The sequence below is a fragment of the Lytechinus pictus genome, chromosome 2 (assembly GCF_037042905.1).
Source record: "Lytechinus pictus isolate F3 Inbred chromosome 2, Lp3.0, whole genome shotgun sequence".
NCBI classification, from domain to species: Eukaryota; Metazoa; Echinodermata; class Echinoidea; order Temnopleuroida; family Toxopneustidae; genus Lytechinus; species Lytechinus pictus.
Genome location: NC_087246.1, coordinates 27,516,773 through 27,536,743, shown reverse-complemented (window position 1 = coordinate 27,536,743; position 19,971 = coordinate 27,516,773). Strand labels below are relative to the sequence as shown.

General features: G+C 37.5%; 1 protein-coding gene across 7 annotated transcripts; it reads left to right on the top strand.

Moving 5' to 3' along the window:
* The first annotated feature begins 205 nt into the window (after nt 1–205).
* LOC129282137 (tRNA-specific adenosine deaminase 1-like) lies at nt 206–18,335 on the top strand. Of its 7 annotated transcripts, none has more exons than XM_064114609.1 (8): nt 206–479; nt 8,009–8,086; nt 9,257–9,311; nt 10,737–10,870; nt 11,285–12,209; nt 12,831–13,021; nt 13,860–13,959; nt 16,718–17,769. In XM_064114609.1, the coding sequence occupies exons 2-8, from the start codon at nt 8,038–8,040 to the stop codon at nt 16,935–16,937; spliced, it is 1,674 nt and encodes a 557-aa protein (XP_063970679.1). In that variant the 5' UTR covers nt 206–479; nt 8,009–8,037; the 3' UTR covers nt 16,938–17,769. The 7 variants fall into 7 exon arrangements, with proteins under 7 accessions (XP_063970679.1, XP_063970676.1, XP_063970672.1 ...); XM_064114606.1 differs by having other exon boundaries at nt 210–380; XM_064114602.1 differs by having other exon boundaries at nt 215–601.
* Nucleotides 18,336–19,971: the final 1,636 nt, after the last annotated feature.

Genomic DNA, 19,971 nt, shown 5'->3' with positions numbered 1-19,971 from the left:
TTCTGGCTTAACTTTCTGACCTTAGTCTGACATAGATCGCAATCCATGTCCTAGAAGGCTCCCGGGCTCAAAAAGACAAGAAATAATACATTTTCGGAGCCAACTAGTACCCTCGGAGTTTCCGTGTAGCTGGAGTGAATGATTGCGCTTGCAGACGATATTATACAGACGATAAGGTAGCATTGCGTGTAGATGGCGGTATTTAACTTGTGCTTGTCCCTGTGATCCAGCGCGGGCTCAGCAGTTGTCTCCGTCAAAATAAACCACGAAGGGGAAGTTTAGCATGACACGGAATGACCTTTGTGTGCATGTACGAGGAAGTTTATACAGCACCGCTGAGAAGAAGTCAGAAGGAGGTCCCTAATAGGAAATCACAAAGGGTCTATATATTAATTCGCTATGTAAACTCCCACTGAATCCTTTTTAAAAGTGAAAGAAAATATGCCCGCGGATTTATTTTCTATCACTGTGTCTGTGTGGTAAGAGCATTGATTGGAAAGTGTCTTTGCGCCGGGAGTGGGGTGCCGAGTCGAAAGTGGAGGGGCTGGCTGGATGCCAAAAAATAAAAAAATAAAAAAATAAATCCCAACTTGGTCAGAAGGTAATTATAACGTTTTTATCCACGTTTATTGAAAACAAGTGGTGGCGGTAGGGGGGGGGGTGAGGGTGATTCCAGATTTATGTTTTTATTTTCTGTCACTGTGTCTGTGTGGTAAGAGCACTGATTTGAAAGTGTCTTTGCGCCGGGAGTGGGGTGCCGAGTCGAAAGTGGAGGGGCTGGCCGGATGCAAAAAAATAAATAAATAAATAAAATAAAAAAAATCCCAACTTGGTCAGAAGGTAATTATAATGTTTTTATCCACGTTTAAGACAAGTGGTGGCGGGGGGGGGGGGGGGTGAGGGTGATTCCAGATTTATGTTTTTCATTCATTCTTCCAGCTCACGGGTAAACAGGCAATATAAGCGCTTTTCAATGTCATTTGTTTCTATATTGAAATTGAAATAAATGTCTGTTACATTTTAATTTACCATTACATTCCCAAAATATGATTCAATTTATGAACCCCTTTGTCATGTTTATCGTACAGATTTGTATCGTATATACAACTCCCCGTTACGAACAAGCTTTAATGAAAATCACCTCTTTCCCTATTATCTCGCAAAATCGTCACCAACAGATATCGGTGACTATTGCCGATGCATGTGCGACGAACATGAAACATAATTACATGTATGGTAGGCCTCATTTTTCTCATTCTCCTCAGTCGCATTCTTTTCTTTTTTTTTTCAGGGGCAGATCCAGCTTTCATTAATAGGAAAGAGGGCAGAAATATTTTAATTCCCCTTCCGGTACATACGTCTTTCATTCTTACAAACAAGTTCAAGTATCTCCTACAGCCTAAATATTATCATTTTAATATGTGAGCGCAAAGGACGAGATCAAATTTTTGGATATCCTGATATACATAGGCGGACCCAGAGGGGCCCGAGGGGCCTGGGCCACCTATTGGCGGAGCAAAAAATAAAAGAAAGAAAGTGGAAAGAAAGAAAAAAGAAAAAAAGAAGGGGAAATAGAGGAGGAAACAAGACTGAGAGGAAAAATAAGGGGGAGGAAGATGAGTGAATAAAATAAGGTAAGAGTAAGACTTGGAAAAAAAATATATATATTTCATGTGCGCTCGCATTGCCCTTTCGATGAATATCTTCTCAATAGGCTGATATGGAGCTTAAAATATCAAGTTTTGAAGTCAGTATACAAAAAATATATCAGCTCGGACATCGAGCTTTCATTATTTTGTTTGATTTACAAATTGATTTCTTTGTTTTTAAAGTGTTGTAAAATATCCGTTTTATGGTATGAATATCAACATTTTCAGCTTGCGCTGCGCGCTGGCATTATTTGATTTACCAAGTACCTATTGTCTTCTGGTATTCCATAAGGTTCTCAAAATATTCATGTCTGATTGTCAAAATGTAGGCCTGATGTAAGCGCTACGCGCTCGCGTTTTGATTGGTGGGTTTAATACCTTTATATTAGTTCTATAACAAACTACTTAAAATCCCCTTTTAATGACAGCTTATCAAAAATTTCAGCTCGCGATTTGCAATCGCATTAAATGTTAAAAATATATTAACCCATGCATCCTATTCATAATTACAAAGTGCTTAAAATGTCTAGTTTTCAGGCCTTAAAATAAAAAATCTCACGCTCTCATTAGGCTTATAAGATTTATAAATAAGATGATAACACTTTTCATGAATTCCTATTAACTAAACTGTCCCCATTTCAGAATGGAATATCGAAAAGTTTCATCTCGTGCTAAGAAAGAGGAATAGGAAGATAGTCATATTTTTCATAAAGATGACAAAACGTCCCGGTCCTATATTATAGGCCTATAGGTCAAAATGAATATCAGCTCGCGCTTCGCGCTCGCATCATGTATTACGTGCGATCCACATCCACTTCACATGGGGGGGGGGGGGCACGGGCCGGCTTGCCCCCCCCCCCCTGGATCCGCCATGTGCTTGGAATTGAATCCTCGTTTCGCGGATGTGTCCACTCCCCTCCCCGGCCTTTTCGTCGGCCCATGTATCAGCTGTGCATGCATCAAGGCCGGCGGCGCCCCGGTACGTGTATGTGGCCGTCGAGACGGCTCCGACTAGCATCCCTTGAGCCCTTGCAGTAATATTAAGACTAAGAGCCTTAGGCTTAACCAGCGCTGGAAATGGGAAAGCTAGAAAATGTCATTTCACCAAGAAATATCTGAGATGTGCATGAGACACTACGAGAGATCATTACCAAGGAAAGGTAAGCCAGAAAATGGACGGGAATGGACTTTACTGGCTGCAGTTTTACAACAAACGAGAAACGGTAAGCATCTTGAACAGTCATACTGGTCCCATGCGTAAATTTGCGTGTGGGACCAGCTGACTCTTCTCTTCTCTCTGTTACTCTGTACGTGCACTACCTCGAGCAAAGTTCGTGCAGGCTCCACTCCACTTCACTACCGCTACACTACACTCCACCTACCCGAACTTCGAGACAGTGAACTCGATCGGACATTCTGAGTCACAAAGCTAAGGTGGGATGGAAATCATGTTTATTGTAAATATTAAAGAAAAATAATATTATTATTATAACGAGAAAGATAAACAACTTAATATCTTACTCTTCACCCGTATTTCACTCCGTGTCCATCCTCCGATTATCCTAAAAATTTGTGATTTTAGGCCAGCATCTTTTTCCTCACACGTATTATTTATGGCTGATTTCAAAACATCGCATGCGATTGCGATCAGTCGCAGGTCAAACCCACCCAAGGGTTCATTACATGCCGCCGCGCACAGAAAAATCAAGCCATAGAAGTCGTGTGTTGTGGACCCAAGAAGTGAGATCCCAGCACGCGCGACCCACTAGTTAGAAATCCACTGCCAAACGCGGTTCGTGGTGCGAGGCACTTGTTCACTGCAACCACCCTGCCTGTGGGGAATCTACAGGTTGGACTATGGCATGCCAATGCTGTACAGAGCACACACTTAAAATATCACTTTTGATTTGTGACCAAAATTACTAATTTCCGTACAGTTGCAATTTATTTTTCATTAGTAACTTGGGAATAATATTTGTATTCACTAGAGCGCTCAAAAACTTGAATTTTGGGCATATTTTTGTGTACGCCCTCTATTGGTGGAATATAATATGGCAAGAAAATTTTCATTTTTTAATCTCTATTTTTAATTAAGAAAAAAATAATTTAAAGAATCAAATTTACTTAAGGGCCAAGTTTTATGACGAATAGGTGTAATGGAAACTGTCAGTGTAAAAAAATCAAGCATTTGTCCCAAAGAAAAAGAGAAAATAAGCCGAACATTGCCATCCTTATTTTGCCACACATGGAGATATAACTGAGAACAAGGTTATATCATAACCTTGTTCATTGAATGAGTGGTGCGATGTTAGTATACTAATACTAACCTCGCAATACGTGTGAGTGGGTCAAACCGATCGCGAAGTGAAGTGGAGCCTGCACGAACTTCGCTTGAGGTATACGTGCACGTACCGGTATAGGAGATCATTTGGGTGTGGAAACGACCTAGCTTAGAGGACTCTGTTTTTTTTAAAAAATAATTTTGTCTTTTTCTTTTCATCACAGAGCTCACTCACACTCATGCAAGGTTAGTATGCTAACCTCGCACAACCAACTTGATTACACAGTATATTTTTGAGAAGTTGGTAAACATCGTTTCATAACACAAGTAATGTTTTCCGAAATTCGGTATATCTACTCACCGGGACTCTTCCAGACGAGTACATGTAGCTATATTTAGTATAATAATGTAAATTTGAAAAAATTTGAAAAAATAACTTCACAATAAAATCAGAAAAATAAGGAAAAATCGCTCACCTCGTCCTTGTCAATGGAGCTTCCACCAGGGCCTCCGAAGGTGGCGCTAATAAAGTTCATTATCTCAGTTCAGCTCTTCAGCAGTTTTATAAGTTTGTCTAAATTCATATATGCGCAATAATTTTTATTATTTGATAAAATATAGGCACCAATAAATGCAGTACCTTCGAAAACGTACTTGTAGATTATTATTGCTGATGATAGCACTACTTTGCAAATCATTTTAAAACGACAACAAATTAGAAGAAAATAGAAAAATTCTACTTGCCTTGAACAAAACCAGTAGTACAAGCCTTTGTTCAATTGTCAACAAATAGTATACTAAAGTCTATACAATAAATTCTCAACAAATGGTATACTAAAGTAAAGTCTGTACAATTAGAAGATTGGACACTTCACCGACCTGGCGTAACACTTTGCATTGATTTGCGCATAAAATAGTTTCAGTGCCTAGTCTTTCCCTTGTAGTGTCTTTAATATAAATATAAATAGCGCCCCCTCTTTAGGCAAAAGATTCAGAATCCCCGAGTGACCTCCAACTATTGTCAAAGAGAAGAAAAATCATTGATAAAATTTCACCAATTGACAAATATTTTGGAAAAGTGGCTTCATATTGTTTGGTAAGATTCATAGCAAAAGTTGTAATTAAAGGGGAATCCAGCCTTGGCCAAAAAATGGTGTGTTGGGAAGGAGAAAAATAAATTAAACAAAATGGTGAAAGTTTGAAAGAAATCGGACAAGCGATAAGAAAGTTATAGCTGCTTTAAAATTAAGATCACTAATAGTATGTAGATTTCAAATTGGCAACTGGGTAAGTAAATTATGACAAGGGGCAAGGACAACTTTCCCATAGGCCATGTACTTTATTATCAGGGATTTGTGGTTTTCTCCTAAGTACCCATTCCCCTGGGGCAGTAATCTAAATATAACCCAGGTAGAATATAGTTTAATGTCCTCATGAAAGGAAATATAATTTGAAATAAAACTTATGGGAAAAATGACATTTTAGCCATAATATGTATTGGAGTACATGGAAGAGTAGTCCTTGCCTTACATCACTATGAATCCCATATGCGGCCAATTTGAAGTCTCCATGAGTATAGTGATTACCAATATTTACAACTTTTAAAAATTCATAACTTTTTTGTCGTTTGTCCAATATTGTTCAAACTTTCACCTATCAACTTGTCTGATTTTTCTTTTTCTTATAAAAACAAGTTTTTATTTGGGTTGGATTCCCCTTTAAATATAATCCCATGGAAGTGTTGCATGTGTTGTGCCTGTGATTTTCATGTGCACAGCATATGCAATGTTTTCATGGGTGCATGGAACCTAGACACAGGCCCTATAGACCTGTCGAAGGTGGTAAACATTGATGGATAATTTACCATTGCCATTTGCTAAAAAACACATAATTTATTCAGTTTTATACCTTTGTACACCTTATGCATGTAAAGGTATAAAAAATATAACACTGTAAACATGAAAAATGAAAGGATTCTTACCAGACTGATCTCCTTGTGGCTACTGCAAAACCTTCCCATGTGGCGTAATACGTTAGGCTTGACCCTTAAATCGCTTCGTTATGACGTAGCTATGATAAGCTTCATTATGAGGCACCGTTTTGTAGAACAATTTATAGAAAAAATTTCATTTTGGTTGTAAATTTTTATAAATTTCAAAATCCATCACATAATTCGAGTTTCACTTTCAAACGGCCAAAATTCTTCTGGGTTGCGACTCTTTAGAAATTTTCCCACATCTGCTACGTTCTGTCCCCTCAAAATGTTTGGTATTTAATGCCTTGAAGTATTGTGTAGTGTAAATCTTTTCCTCGTGATTTGAATGAAAAAAGTGGCCACCTTTAAGGTTTAATATGGCTGAATCTCGAGAGGTTTTAGGGGATCCATTTCGGGGCCCCACCTGCATAGCACTGATGTAATAACAAGTGGAAGGGTTTGGGCCTTGCCCCCCAAAAAAATTCTATGACCAAGAACAAGAAGTAGAGCTTCGCACCAATGTTCTTGCACAAACATAAAAAATCTTGTTCATTTCATGACCCCCTGGCCCCCAACCGCTGATGTCCCTGCTTCGGGGGAGTCCCTTTTTAATTTCACATCTTGCCAGCCATTCCAAGAATACACCTTTTTCACTGACCAACCAGTTGTCCCCCATTCTTAAGAAAGATACTCAGTTGAAATCTCTGGTTCTCTGGTTTTATCTTAAGGGTATGGTTTCAGATCTACCCTTTCCAAAACCGAGTGCCGCCCCCCTTCAGGGTGCTACATAACTTATTAGAAGCACTTGCCCAGTCGGGCAAGTAAATTTTGGAATAGTTGGAATATGCTTGCCCAAAAATCTATTTCACTTGCCCAAAAGAATCATTGAAAAAAAGTTTTACCTCTTCAAAAGAAAGTTTTGCGGTTTTATAAACCATTGACTTTTTTTACCTCTTTTGACATGAACTGATCTACTTTGTTATTGCATTTCTTTTTCCAAAGTGATTTTATCTTGCCTGCCATGACCAAAATTAGGGTCAATATATCATATTGAGTTGTTTTGGTATTTACTTCAAAACACTTGCCAGACTTTAACTTTTACTTGCCCCGTGCAATCGGGCAAGTGCTTATGTACATTTAGCACCCTGTCTTTAATTATCATGGCCTATAACCTAGGCGGAGTCTGCAGCTTTTATCTTTGCCATTAATTATGAGTGTGATGCTGTTATATGTGAAATGTCAGCAATACGTCTGGTGTGGAAGACTTTGCACGGTGGCTGCAAACATCCCTGTACATAGCTCTGATCTGTAAAATTTGCTGAATTTATCTGAAATTCTATAAAAAGTACCTATATGTACAGAAATGTCCTCACAACCATCACACTTGCTGTGTGTAGAATGTTTTTTAGTTTGGGTAGATCAGATTTGCCCCTCATTTAAGGGTAGTTCTGAAAATATTGCTCATAATATGCCCAGTTGTTCTATAATTGGCATATTTCAAAGAAATATAGAGTGAAGCATAGGTTAGAACATACAATTCTGTCTTCAGTTGCTTTTGGTCTGGTGGTAAAACAGGTCAGATGTCTTTGCTGCAATGATATAATGACCTGGGTTTTTAAGTATGAATCGATAATGATAATGTAAATTCATTTGAAAAAGAAGCTGGAAATACAGAATTTGACAATAAAAAAAGTAACTAGTTTATTTTGGCAGTGTCGTTTGATGTGGTTGTTGTTTGTCGATCTTTGGATGCAATCTTTTTATCTGCTGACATATCTTGGTGATTGTCTGCTATATGTATCAAATGCGGCAGCTAAATTCACATTACATGTATCTTGTGACAGTCACTCTGAGCTTTATTTATTTATCACACCATTTATTTGTCTTAGCTTCTGTATATTTTTATCTGTACATTTCTTGTTGTTGATACATGTACATGGAGGTAAGTCAAAAAGCTTTTCAGTATTATTAGTGTTGTTTTCTAAAGAACTGTTGAAATGTCTAAATATATTTTTTTCATTTGCAGAACCGCATCATCTGCACATTTCTTGATCATGAATTACTTTTTTGGCAACTAATTTTCTTCTGTTTCATCAATGACAGGTTCAGAAGGAGAATGGAAAGTGGTGGCCATGGCATCAGGCTCAAAGTGCATAGGTGCCTCAAAGATGAGCAAAACAGGTATGCTTGGATAGAAGGAGAACACCACAGATTTAGGATGATAATGTACACAATAAATTGGAAAGTTGTCCCATATTATTTTGTTACAACTGCTCTCCACATTGTTAAATTGACTTTCCCATAAAGTAATATTTCTGTCTCACCTGCATAGCTGAAGCGAGATATGGACGCCGTTTTTACCATGGCGACTGCATCCTCAAAATTGAAATCTTAACCATGATTAATTTGAAATGTCATCATAACTTAGAGAGTGTATGGACCAATTTCATGAAACTTAAAGGGGTGATCAAGTATCACTGATATGTAGCTTAAGTTTCAGGTCATATGATCAAGGTCAAATAATGATGATCAAATTTTGCATTAGATGAGTAATTAAATTCCAAGGTATGGTATTACACATATCCATGTGTGCTTATTCATGATTTTTAGCATGTTGTAATTTTCAAGTAGTTTTCATTATTTCATTGTCTCAATGTATAGATTGCATAATTCATGTCAGATCTGACTGTCATGATATAACAATCTACATTGGTTTCTATCAAAGTTATCCCCAGTATGACTATAATATGAACTTGGTCTTAAACCCGGGGGGGGGGGGGGGCACTCAGTATATAATGCATAGTGGGTATGTGCCGCGGAGGGGACCCCCATTTTTACACTCAAATTTCCGTTCCAAGGCATAGCATTTTTGTCTTTTTGAGAAAAAGAACAAAGAAAGCCGCTCCAAGGCATGGCATTTCCTTCTTATCGAGAAAAAAGAAGAAAGAAATCCGTTCCGAAGCTTCGCATATTTTTTGTTAAGCCGTTCCGGTCGCATTGATTTGCTACAAGGAGCTGCAATTTGGTGAAAAGCGGCCATAGAGCGCTTTTCGACCATCGCCTAAGCGAGAGCGCACCCGGCGGAGGCCGCGCTAGCTGCGTCATGCACGATTGCCCGTTCCATAGGGATGCATACGCACTCACAGAGATACGGAGATCCGTTCCGAGGACCCCCGTTTTCACAAACATTTGTAGTTCCGAAGCCCGTTCCGAGGACCCTCCTTTTTACAATAAGCCCGCTCCAAGGCCCCCGTTTTTTGCCTCGCCCGCGGCACACCCCTACCACTTTTTTGGTCGAGTGCCCCCCCCCCCCCCGGGGTCTTAAATATAAATTGTTATTTTCTGTTGAAGGTGACATACTGAATGATAGTCATGCAGAAGTTCTGGCAAGGAGAGGCTTCCTCAGGTAACCCTACAGACACTACAAGGGGCGGACTGGACACTCAATAGAATGTGTAATGAAACACTGGGTTAGGGAGCCCAACAGAATCCGGAAGGTATATATTCGCATATCACCATGTGGGGTTGTGTACGAAACATATGTCGAAAATGGTATGGCGGTGAAGAAGGGGGTGATTTAGACATTTTAAATTGCTAACCAAATTGTCAATATATCTCCTTGTCCTGCCCCGTTTTCCTCTCCCTCACCCCCTCTATCATGTGTTCTATGACAGTCCCATGCCGATATGCGAAAGTCTACATACCCAGTGCTGTTGGGCACCCTTCCCTCTGTATGAAGTTGAGCATTAAAAAAAAATTACCGCGTCCAGTCTTCCCTTCGCAGTATCTTTGCTAGTTAACCCTAACATTAACCACTGGCAAAAGGTGTCATTCTTCACCTTTCGGGGGGGGGGGGGGGGGGGGGACTTTAATACCATTTTGGTTTCCACGCAATAACTCAAAAAATATTTAATGAATATTAAAGATTTTTGGTGTGTAGGTAGATGACACCAAAATACAGGAAAAGTTTGAATTTGGAGTCCGCAGGTCAAAAGTCAAAGGTCACAGCTCATTAAATATGCGAGTTGGTTTCCGCACAATAACTCGAAAAATATTGAATGGATTTCAAAAAATTTTGGTGTGTAGGTAGATGACACCAAGATACAGGCTAAGTTTGAATTCAGAGTCCGCAGGTCAGAGATCGCAGGTCAAAGATCAAAGGTCACAGCTCATTAAATATGCGAGTTGGTTCAAAGGTCTAAATTATATTGGTTTCTGCACGATATTAAGTTTAATTGTATTGAATGAATTTCTGATCGCATTAAGCAGGGGCATCTGTGTCCTTTGGACATGTCAAATTTCTAGTTTCTTCAATTGTTGGAAAATTTAATGTAGCACATTATAATCCATGCTGAAAGCAGTATGATGGGAAAGAATGTCGACTATGGAAAGCTTAAAGCAGGTCTCGACACATACATGGGCATGCAGGGGACACATGTATTCCATTTTTGACAAAATTTACAATTGGACAGAGCCCTAGTCTCACAGGTTCTTGGTTTATAAATTATTTTTTTATTCTTCAAATTATTAGAAAAAGTTCTTTTGATTTTGCACCTAAAACAATGGACCACATTGCAAAGATTAAGCATTTACAGTCCCAATGGCACAATCATTACAATGCTAGGAATATAAATTGTTTGAATAGTATCAATGATAGCAAAAACAGCAGGCAAGTTTGATAACAGTACTAATGATTGCCATACATGTTTTTGACTGTCATTTTTTAGTTTTACTATTTCTAACTTTTTTCCTCTTTGTGAATATGTTTATTTTACAAAGTAAAGTAAGAGTTGCTGAGAAGTCTAAGTATACCTTCTTCTGTCATTTTTAGGTATCTCTATCATCAGTTGAGATTGGCTTTGATGGGTTGTCATGACAACAGCATCTTTTCAGACCCAGGAGGAGACGGGAGATGCAGGCTGAAAGAAGGAGTGAGATTTCATTTCTATACAAGCCATACCCCATGTAAGTCATTATTTCTTGGGTGGCTGCTTAAATTTGTATCTGTATTTTACATTATGCATTTAAATGGAAAGATGTGTATTGCCTATAAGTGGAATAAAATTAAACTGAACAGAACTGCAATAAAATTCAGATCTGGCAATGGCCAAAACCTTAATTTTTATTGCGCACAGTCAAGAATCCATCTGTGTCAATATACTCTTTATGAAAGTTTTACTTTCTTTTAAAATCAATATTTAAGTTTAAAACAATTTATTTCAATTCAAACGATTAGGTAATGGATATTGATGATTTTTGCAAGTGACCCTGTGGTGCACACTTAGTACATCATTCTTAAATGACAAATACTGTACTGGAGAATAATTTCTTTCTCAGTATAATTCTTACTTTAGTTTTGTTCTGTTCTGATCCTTGCAGGTGGCGATGCATCTATATTCCCAAAAGCTGACCAAGGTTGTACAGACACCAAGACAACGTCAGAGCACGAAGTTAGACAGAACCATCAAATCAACAGTTCAATGATGAATTCAAGTAAGAGGAAGGCGGAAGAAGACGAGTCACATGGATCCATTCTCCCGGTAGCACAGAAAATAAGACCGGATTCAAGCTGTCATTGTGAAGCAGATAGCATGTTGCATCTGGATTATGCAGGAGACAGATTGGAGCCCAGCTCAAGCCCTACTGATTCGAAAAATAAAAACTGTATCAAGAAAAAAGCATGTTTCAACAAACTTGGAGAAAAATGTGCATGCTCACCTAGCCCTAATGTTGATAATGACACTGCACAAGAGATTTCAAGAACTGTTGAAAAGCAACGGAATGGTCCTGAGCCTTGTAACTCTAATGAAGAAGTGCTGTCAAAGATCAAAGATATTTTGTCTAAAAGTGATACTCCGGGAAGTCCAGGTCATCAGGATTCAGGCAACTTAAGGGAGTGCCCTTTCGGAGCCTCATCCGTAGAAAGTGAAAAACCATCTTTTGAAACTTTGAACTCTTCACAAGAATCAACGAGTGCTGAAGAATTACCATCTTGCCAATGTACCGTCCCCTCTGGACATAATAGTGCCTTCAAAATAAAAAATGCCATATCTGTACCTCCAAAGAAAGACATTTACAGGACTGGTGCTAAGCCAACACCCATCGGACCTCAGGAGAAGCGAGCAGGGGGCGAAGAATACCACATTATAGGACTCCTGCGAATCAAACCCGGTCGTGGGGACAGAACCATGTCAATGTCTTGCAGTGATAAAATGGCAAAGTGGAATGTTGTGGGTCTTCAGGGGGCTCTGCTGTCCCATTTCATCTCAGAACCTGTGTATTTATCCTCAGTAACGATTGGAAAGTGAGTTTATGATAGATGTTCATTGTTGATGTCGGTTTAGCAACATGTCTTTACTTGTGTGTCATGAGTATTATCGTGTATGAGAATACAAACATACAACTTCAAAAGAATTGTAAAGTAATTAGCAGAATAGCTGTCCCATGTTCGAGATCTGTTTATGCCCGGGAAGGCATTTGAAAAGTCTTGGCCACTCTTGGCATGGGAGGTCTAAAGTCCATATCCTTGGATAGGTCTTCGGACGAGGCCGGATGACTCTAGGAAATATTTCAGAAATAAGAGTGAATCTGAATGAATGACCACAAACATTGAATAAGTGTATAATGAATAAGTCAGACTTAACTGTTTGTATGGAAAATGTTTTGTTGTGTTGTGTTCCTCAAGCCAGCCCAATGGCCTTGTAGACAATTACGTGGCATTGGAACTTCAGGTCTTGTCTTTGGCCATGGGTGCTCTAGTCCTTTCCAATAATATTGGTGGGGGGGGGGGGGCTATTGTATCCCAATGTTGAATGTACTTTACTTTGTCAACAAAAACTATTCCTTGCTCAGCCCCGCAAAATCATTGTGTTTAATATGAGGGGACACTCCACAAGGGTTACATTTACTTTACCTCTACTTGTAGGTGTCCATATAACAGTGATGCCATGCATCGTGCCATCATTGGAAGAGTGCAGTCTGTGAGCCATCTTCCACCTGGTTACCATCAGAACTCACCTACTGTGAGGCAGTCCGACGTCATCTTCCCAGACTCTAAGGGGGAGGTGGAGGGGAGGAGAGATCCAAGAAAGGGCAAGATGACACCAGCAGGAGCAGGTGAGGAGAATGTCGCCTGAATGGGTTTCTTCAATGTAACCAGGCATGATATTCTCCCAATCAAAATTAGAATTCCCATTTTTTTTTTCAGATTAAAAAAAAAAAATTTGATTTAAATTTAGTTTTTTTTAACGTGAACTCCTTTGCCAAGAACATTCTCATGCTGTTTTTTACTGTTATTTTAAGTCAAATGATAAAACTATCATGCAGACTTGCCTTGAAAAATCACTTTAGACAGGCATGATATTCTTTCGATTTAAATCAGAATTCCTATTTATTTATTTTTTTTTATAATTTTTTTAATGTGAAATCCTTTGCCCAAGAACATTCTCATGTTGTTTTTACTGCTGTTTTAAGTCAAAGGATAAAATTATCATGCAGACTCACCTTGAAAAATCACTTTCGATTTCTTTACTATGTAAGAGCTTGTAGCCCCGACCAGGGTGCCTCGGACTTCGTCGGTGACTTGGCGACCTTTAGCAGCGCTGCGCATGGGGCAAACCGTTCGAGGTGCCAGATCTCCATCCTTAGTAGCTCAATGGTCATAATATAGACAGGAGCTTAACTGCATGGGTATCATTAGTCTCTTTTTCATGCAACTTAACAAATGTATGAGCAACTTCTGTCAGCTGGAATCCAGCTCAGTATCTTTTGAGAGTGTGTTCCTTCCATTTCAGCATATATGGGGAATGCAGAAACTCTTCTGTGAAAGATGCTGAGCAGGATGCTTGCAAGAAGATAGTACAGACGTTTGGGAAGGTGCCTAAATGATTATTGAAGTGGAGGACATTGAATTGAATGAATCTTGATATTTCTTTCTCCTCTTCTGTATATCCAGCTATCATTTGGAGTGATGTACCCGACCATCCCTTTGAGGTGACAGCCAATGGAAAGAGACAAGGTACAACAGCTAAGAGGTGGAATGATCCCCAATCAAGGTATTTCAGTATATCGATTGGTGCATCTTTATGGTGCAGGGAAAAAATTACACGGGAGCTTGGTGGGGCGAATTAGCCCCCAAAATGCCCCGAAGAGCCTTGGAAAAATACAAAAGAGCCCCAGAATTTCCTGTAGGATCATATGTGCCCTACCACCCCAAAACCAGTAATAAGTCATCAGGTAAGTTTCTCTGTAAATAGCCAAAATAGTAATTTAGTCTCCAAAAACCAAAAATTAAAACAGTAGCTTTAATATCTAAAAGAGCAATTCTTCTTCTTCATACTGTAAAAATTTGAAGTCATGAAGTTGAATAAAAGAAAAGATACTCGAGTTTCTTGGACACTACTTTTTCGGACTGCTTGGAAGTTTCACTGAGATTTCACAGTATGCACTTCTCATGCTTGGGTGAACCCCAAACTTTAAACTTTTTTTTCTCCTTATTTTTAAAGCTCTTGGTGAATTTCCTCTGCATTCAATCAAGTACTTGTAATGGTTATTGTTGGTCAATTTTAACATATCATATATCATTTTAAAGCTTAGGAAATGAATTTTCAAGCTCAATACAAATCTTAATATTAATTTGGGTCGACTCATTGTTGGCTTTGGGGTGACAGGTCACATATGTAAATTGTAATAGCATGTAGGAAAATTGGGCTAGTGAGCTAAAAGTTGCTCCAGAATATTGTTTTTCCTGTTTTGGGAGGGGGGAGGGATTTATGAAGCTCTTCCTAAGGTTTTTGCACTTCATATTCTTGTCATTCTTTAATTCTGAATCTGATCTGAAAGTAATACGTAACCCCATGAACAGCTTTATTGTTAAAAACATTTTGAATTTTCAAAGCTTGAGAAGATATTTATTTGCCTTGATCCAAATGAACGAGTCATATGTTGGGAATAATTTTTAGCTCCAATTTTTGCACTTCATATTCTTGTCAGTCTTAAATTCTGAATCTGATCTGAAAGTAATTTGTAACTCCATGAACAGCTTTATCAAATTGCAATTACATAAAGTGCCACGTCCCCATCACCCCTTTTGTAATTTTCATTAACTTGGTACCATGACTATATAGAAAAAAAATTGTCTATCATTGTTTCACAAAAAAACGAAGGTAGTAATCACTAATTTGTTATTTTTTATTTTCTTAAGCGCTTTTTAGTGGGTGACTTATTGTGGGATCTGTAAAGTGAAAATAAACGTCAGTAGTACACCTTCAGAAAATCAATACTCCTTGATGATCATGAGACAATAGCCAGGATATTCTGTTCATTATTAGGAATATGAGTCACATCCCCTTTGTGAAAAGAGCTTTAATTTTTCAGACACTAGAGCTATTTTCAACAGTTACTCCCTTTTCTCTTTTTATTTTGTACTGGCTTAGTCTTGTCAGATTATCATTGTTTTGCTATTACTGGAAAGCTCACGTTGTATACTGTTATCAGGTACCGGTAAATTTATGCATTTCATAATACATGACTCACAAAGGTTCATTAGCATGAGATATGGGTGGACCACTTTTTTCCCCAAGACGTACAAGATAGCTCAGGCCGCGAGGGAGAATTGAAAATTAAAAGAATTATTGATCTGAATGATGTATCCCAAGCGCAGTGAAAAAGGTTTAATGGGTAGAACAAGCCATGAGATCCCAGGAAAATTAGTTGATATGGTTTGTAATCACTTTGATTGAGAAACACTGTTACTAATGCATGGTGTTGTCTAGACTGTGCATGGTTGACCAACCAGAAAGGATTTATGTGCATGGGTGGCATCAAGGCTGCACTTGCATGCATCTCTTTGTGAAATGCACAAATTCTAAGGGCAAGGTCAGAAGAAAGTATGTTAAGGCAGCAAAAAGTTATGTAGATAAATACATGTAACACATACTGTACGTTAGTTTTCCAACTATTATAAGATTGGAAAGTCTATCAACACTTTAAAATCTTGCTACATGATATTTCATGGAAGTGGTTTACAGTATAGAAAGGTGGATAGAAGTAGAAGTGATATGGAGAGGTGAGAAAGTGGAAAATAGAGATCGTTGGAAATGAGTATAGTCCTTACAAAGAATGTAAACCCAAAAAGTTTAAAAGAGGCTTGAGTAGTTGGAGAGAAGGCTTGCTCGAGTTGGGGAGATGAGAGAGGCTTGAATAGTTGAGAGAATACTACTGGCTTGAGTCGAGTCAGCTAATGATACTCTTTTTTTTTCCAACCTTCCAATTCCTTGCCTCTCCATTTCACTAATACCTCTATCCACCTTTTCCTAGTAATTTCTAGGAATCAAAACATGGTGTACAGTAAACGACTCCACGATTGTCCATACCACCATCCAAACTTTCAAATGTAATATTTTCTTTCAAAACGTCATAATAAACAGCGATAGCCCTCTTAAATGGGCTGTTAACTTTTCACACCCCAAATAATAGTTTGCTGCTAAAATGATGCCATGGAGAGGTGGCTGCAGGTCAATGTACGAAGAGTTAGCAATCAAATTGAAGAACAATTATGATTTTTTAAATATATATATATATATTTGATAGAGGTCGTGAAAGTGTGTAAAGACATGAGTCATGGTATCAATGTTATTAACGGGTTACAAAGCCCACCAAACCCTGCCACACTAATATCTATCTATGTGAAGATGGAAATGTGGCACTTCAAGGTACATGTATGGTCAAGGTATGTGTATGTTATATCTAGTTTCATTTCCTAGAACGTTCATTTGAATATTTGATTCATTCTTTATCTTTTGTATGCTGCAGGAGCAAAAATTGCAAGTATGAACTCTTTCATCTCTTCAAGAAGCTTTTAGCTGATGTACGCAAGGACAAGTTGCCCCAGACACTTCAACGCCACGCAGACCTCGAGACATACCATGATTTCAAGATGGCCGCCAGTCACTACCAGGAGGCTTGGACGCAACTTTTAAAGGTTTTCAGCTCATGGGTTACAAAGCCGGTTGAATTATCCCAGTTTCAATGAGCAGGGCTCCGTTGCACAAAGATTAGATCTTTGTCACAATCGGCTGTGCATGAAAGTTCAAAAACAAATTCAAAATAGTGCTTTGCAAATTTCACTTTGACAATTTTCTCCTCAAGCACCACATTCCCTTGTTCATTATAGTTGATTGAAATGTTTTGAGGGTGTGGTATTGATGTTAAGAACAGACGTTGAAAACCCAATTCCATGAAATACCTTGTCACACTGCTACTTTTCATGTTCAAAGTTCTGAAACAGGGGGGGGGTCTTGTACTTCCTTGAAAGGGAGAAAAAGAAAGGAAAAGGAGTGAAATGTGATATTATTTTCTGAATATTATGGTAAAATCTAAAATAAAATAAGAGTTTTATTGTAAAAAGGTCAAAATTTTTGCTCACTCACAAATTTTGAGAAATTTTGCCCCATATACCAGGTCTGGCCCATCAAATGCCTCATTACACTACTGCAGGGAACACTCAAATGTCACAGAGATAGCATATTGTTATATTTCATTGTAATAGTTAAAGATCATTCTGAGTAAATTTTTGATGACATTTTATTTTTTTTGTAGTGGAGTATATTGAGTAGTACCCAACCCACATCACAATAACATCGCCAACGCAACCATTATGGAGATGACAATATTTTCACAGAAGTTTAAGTGTTTAACCTATGTCCGCTCCTATAATGTTTATTTATTTTTTTTTTTTTTCAAAAATAACTTCCAATATGTTTGGTTAAAGCAAAAAAAAAGAATGCACTCTTATAAAAACACACTTTTCCTCTCGTTATTCTTTACTACAATGCTTATCAGTATGCAAACCAGGTGACACCAACGAGTAGAATGAAAATTTGACAAGCAAAAAAAAAGGGTTTCAAACAAATCTGAGGGGGGGGGTTGAATCCCTGTAACCCCCCTGCAGGTAAATTGCCAATTTGTCCACCCACCACATGGTCTACCTTCATTTAGTCTAATGCCATTCTGTCCATCAACATTTCGTTTAACAACCATTTGGTCCAATTATCACTTCGTCTAATCACCAGTTCGTCTATTTCGTCAAATAATCAGTTGGTCTAATACCCATTTTCTTTTCCTTCATTTTTAACAATTAACACTTCAGTTTCATTAGGCAAAATGGTATATGGACTAAATGGCTATTGGACCAACTGGTTATTAGACGGAATGGCATTAGACTAAATGAAAGTAGACCATGTGGTGAGTGGACGAACTAATGGAAGACCAAATGATAGTAGACGAGTTGGCAATTGGATGCAATGGCATTAGACGTATTTTTACCCTTTCTTTCCTCTTCCACCTCCTTTTCATCTTATTCTGATTCTTACTCTTCATGTACTTCATCATCTTCCCTTTTCTCTTCCATATCATAAATCTCATCCCAATATGATATGTTTTTGTTTGTCTAGTGATGATTCTCAGTTATAACCAAGGTTGTTCATCTAAATATTCATATGGTAGTATTTATTGTCCCAATAAATAATAAATAAATGGAAATTTGCATAGTATTTTGAACATACATAACATAACATAGAAAATTAGCATAATTACAGAAAGTCAAATACTGCCATATACAGACAATTGTGATACATACAAATTATGTGCATAGGATATACCATGTGAGTGAAAAAAACTTGACACCTTACAAAGAACATATAATTATTATGTATAGCTGGAAAGAGTATCTTCTCTCAAATAATTTGATACCATATTTATGTTGCATGTCTTCACGCTTGGATAATCAGTAGGTATTCTTTGCAGTGAAGTAAATTTTGACTTGCGCCAAAGTAAGGCATGACTGCAATGAATAAATCCAGACGCCAATGAGCTCAAAATCCTACATGAGTCGGTGAGCATATTTGCTAATCCATTTGCAATAAAAGTAACTTGAGAATTGATAATAAAATGTGCTTGTTAAAGAAATATAATGTAAATTAATGAAAAAGTATTTTGAAGTTGATTTTAATACAACCCTTGTACATGTAGGAATATGACATCATTAACATCTGGATTCATTCATTGCAGTCATGCCTTAATTTGGCGCAAACAAAAATTTACATCACTACAAAGAATATCTCCTGGTCATCGAAGCGTTAACACATACCACATGAATATGGTATCAAATTATTTGGGAGGACATACTCTTTCAGGTCAAATATGATAATTATGTGATCATGGCATACCGGTATTTTTCCTTGAATTCAGAATTTGTGAGGTGTCAAGTTTTTTAAAACTTTTTTTTTTGTGTGTAAATTAAATTTGAAATTGGAACTGAACTATATATTGGAAATGGAATGTAATTTAAAATTGAAAAAGAAAAGACACTCATTCTGTAACAACTACAGTAGGCAGGTCCTTAATAAAAAGAAAAATCTCTCATGTAAGCAATATACATTACTTAAACAAATTTGGACAAGCTAAATAACTTGGAAGTGGATCCAAACACTTATTTTATCTATCATCGCTGCTATAAATATTTTGTATACCAGTATTATCACATACATGAATGTTGATCAAAAGAAAGATGAGACCGAGTATAAAATAAAACTGTGGACTAAAATTATGGTTTAGTCTGAAGATTAATTATAAGAACACCATCCTTGATGTTGTTCAGATATCAAAAAGTACCAAAGGTACTATCTCCACTGTAGGCTATGTATAGAAATCCATCTTCATCTTTATGTTCATCATATATTGCTCCCATTGTTGCACTGTATAGTGAAAGTATGATGGACAGAAGGATATATACTCATTAACATTATATGTGAGTAATTGTTTAAGAGGATTTGCGATGAAATAGCTTTCGATAAACAAGAGTACTTCGAAAAACTTCCAATAATAATTTGATTGAAATTTTATCAAATTAGTTTATTGTTTGAAATGAACATGCATAAGGAAAAAAGAGTATAGAAGTGTGGTAATGAAATTTAGAATTATATTAAATATTGATGCATTTAACAAAAGTTAACAAATATCAAAATGTAAAAATAATGTATGATTATTCAGAAACAAAAAGCATAATG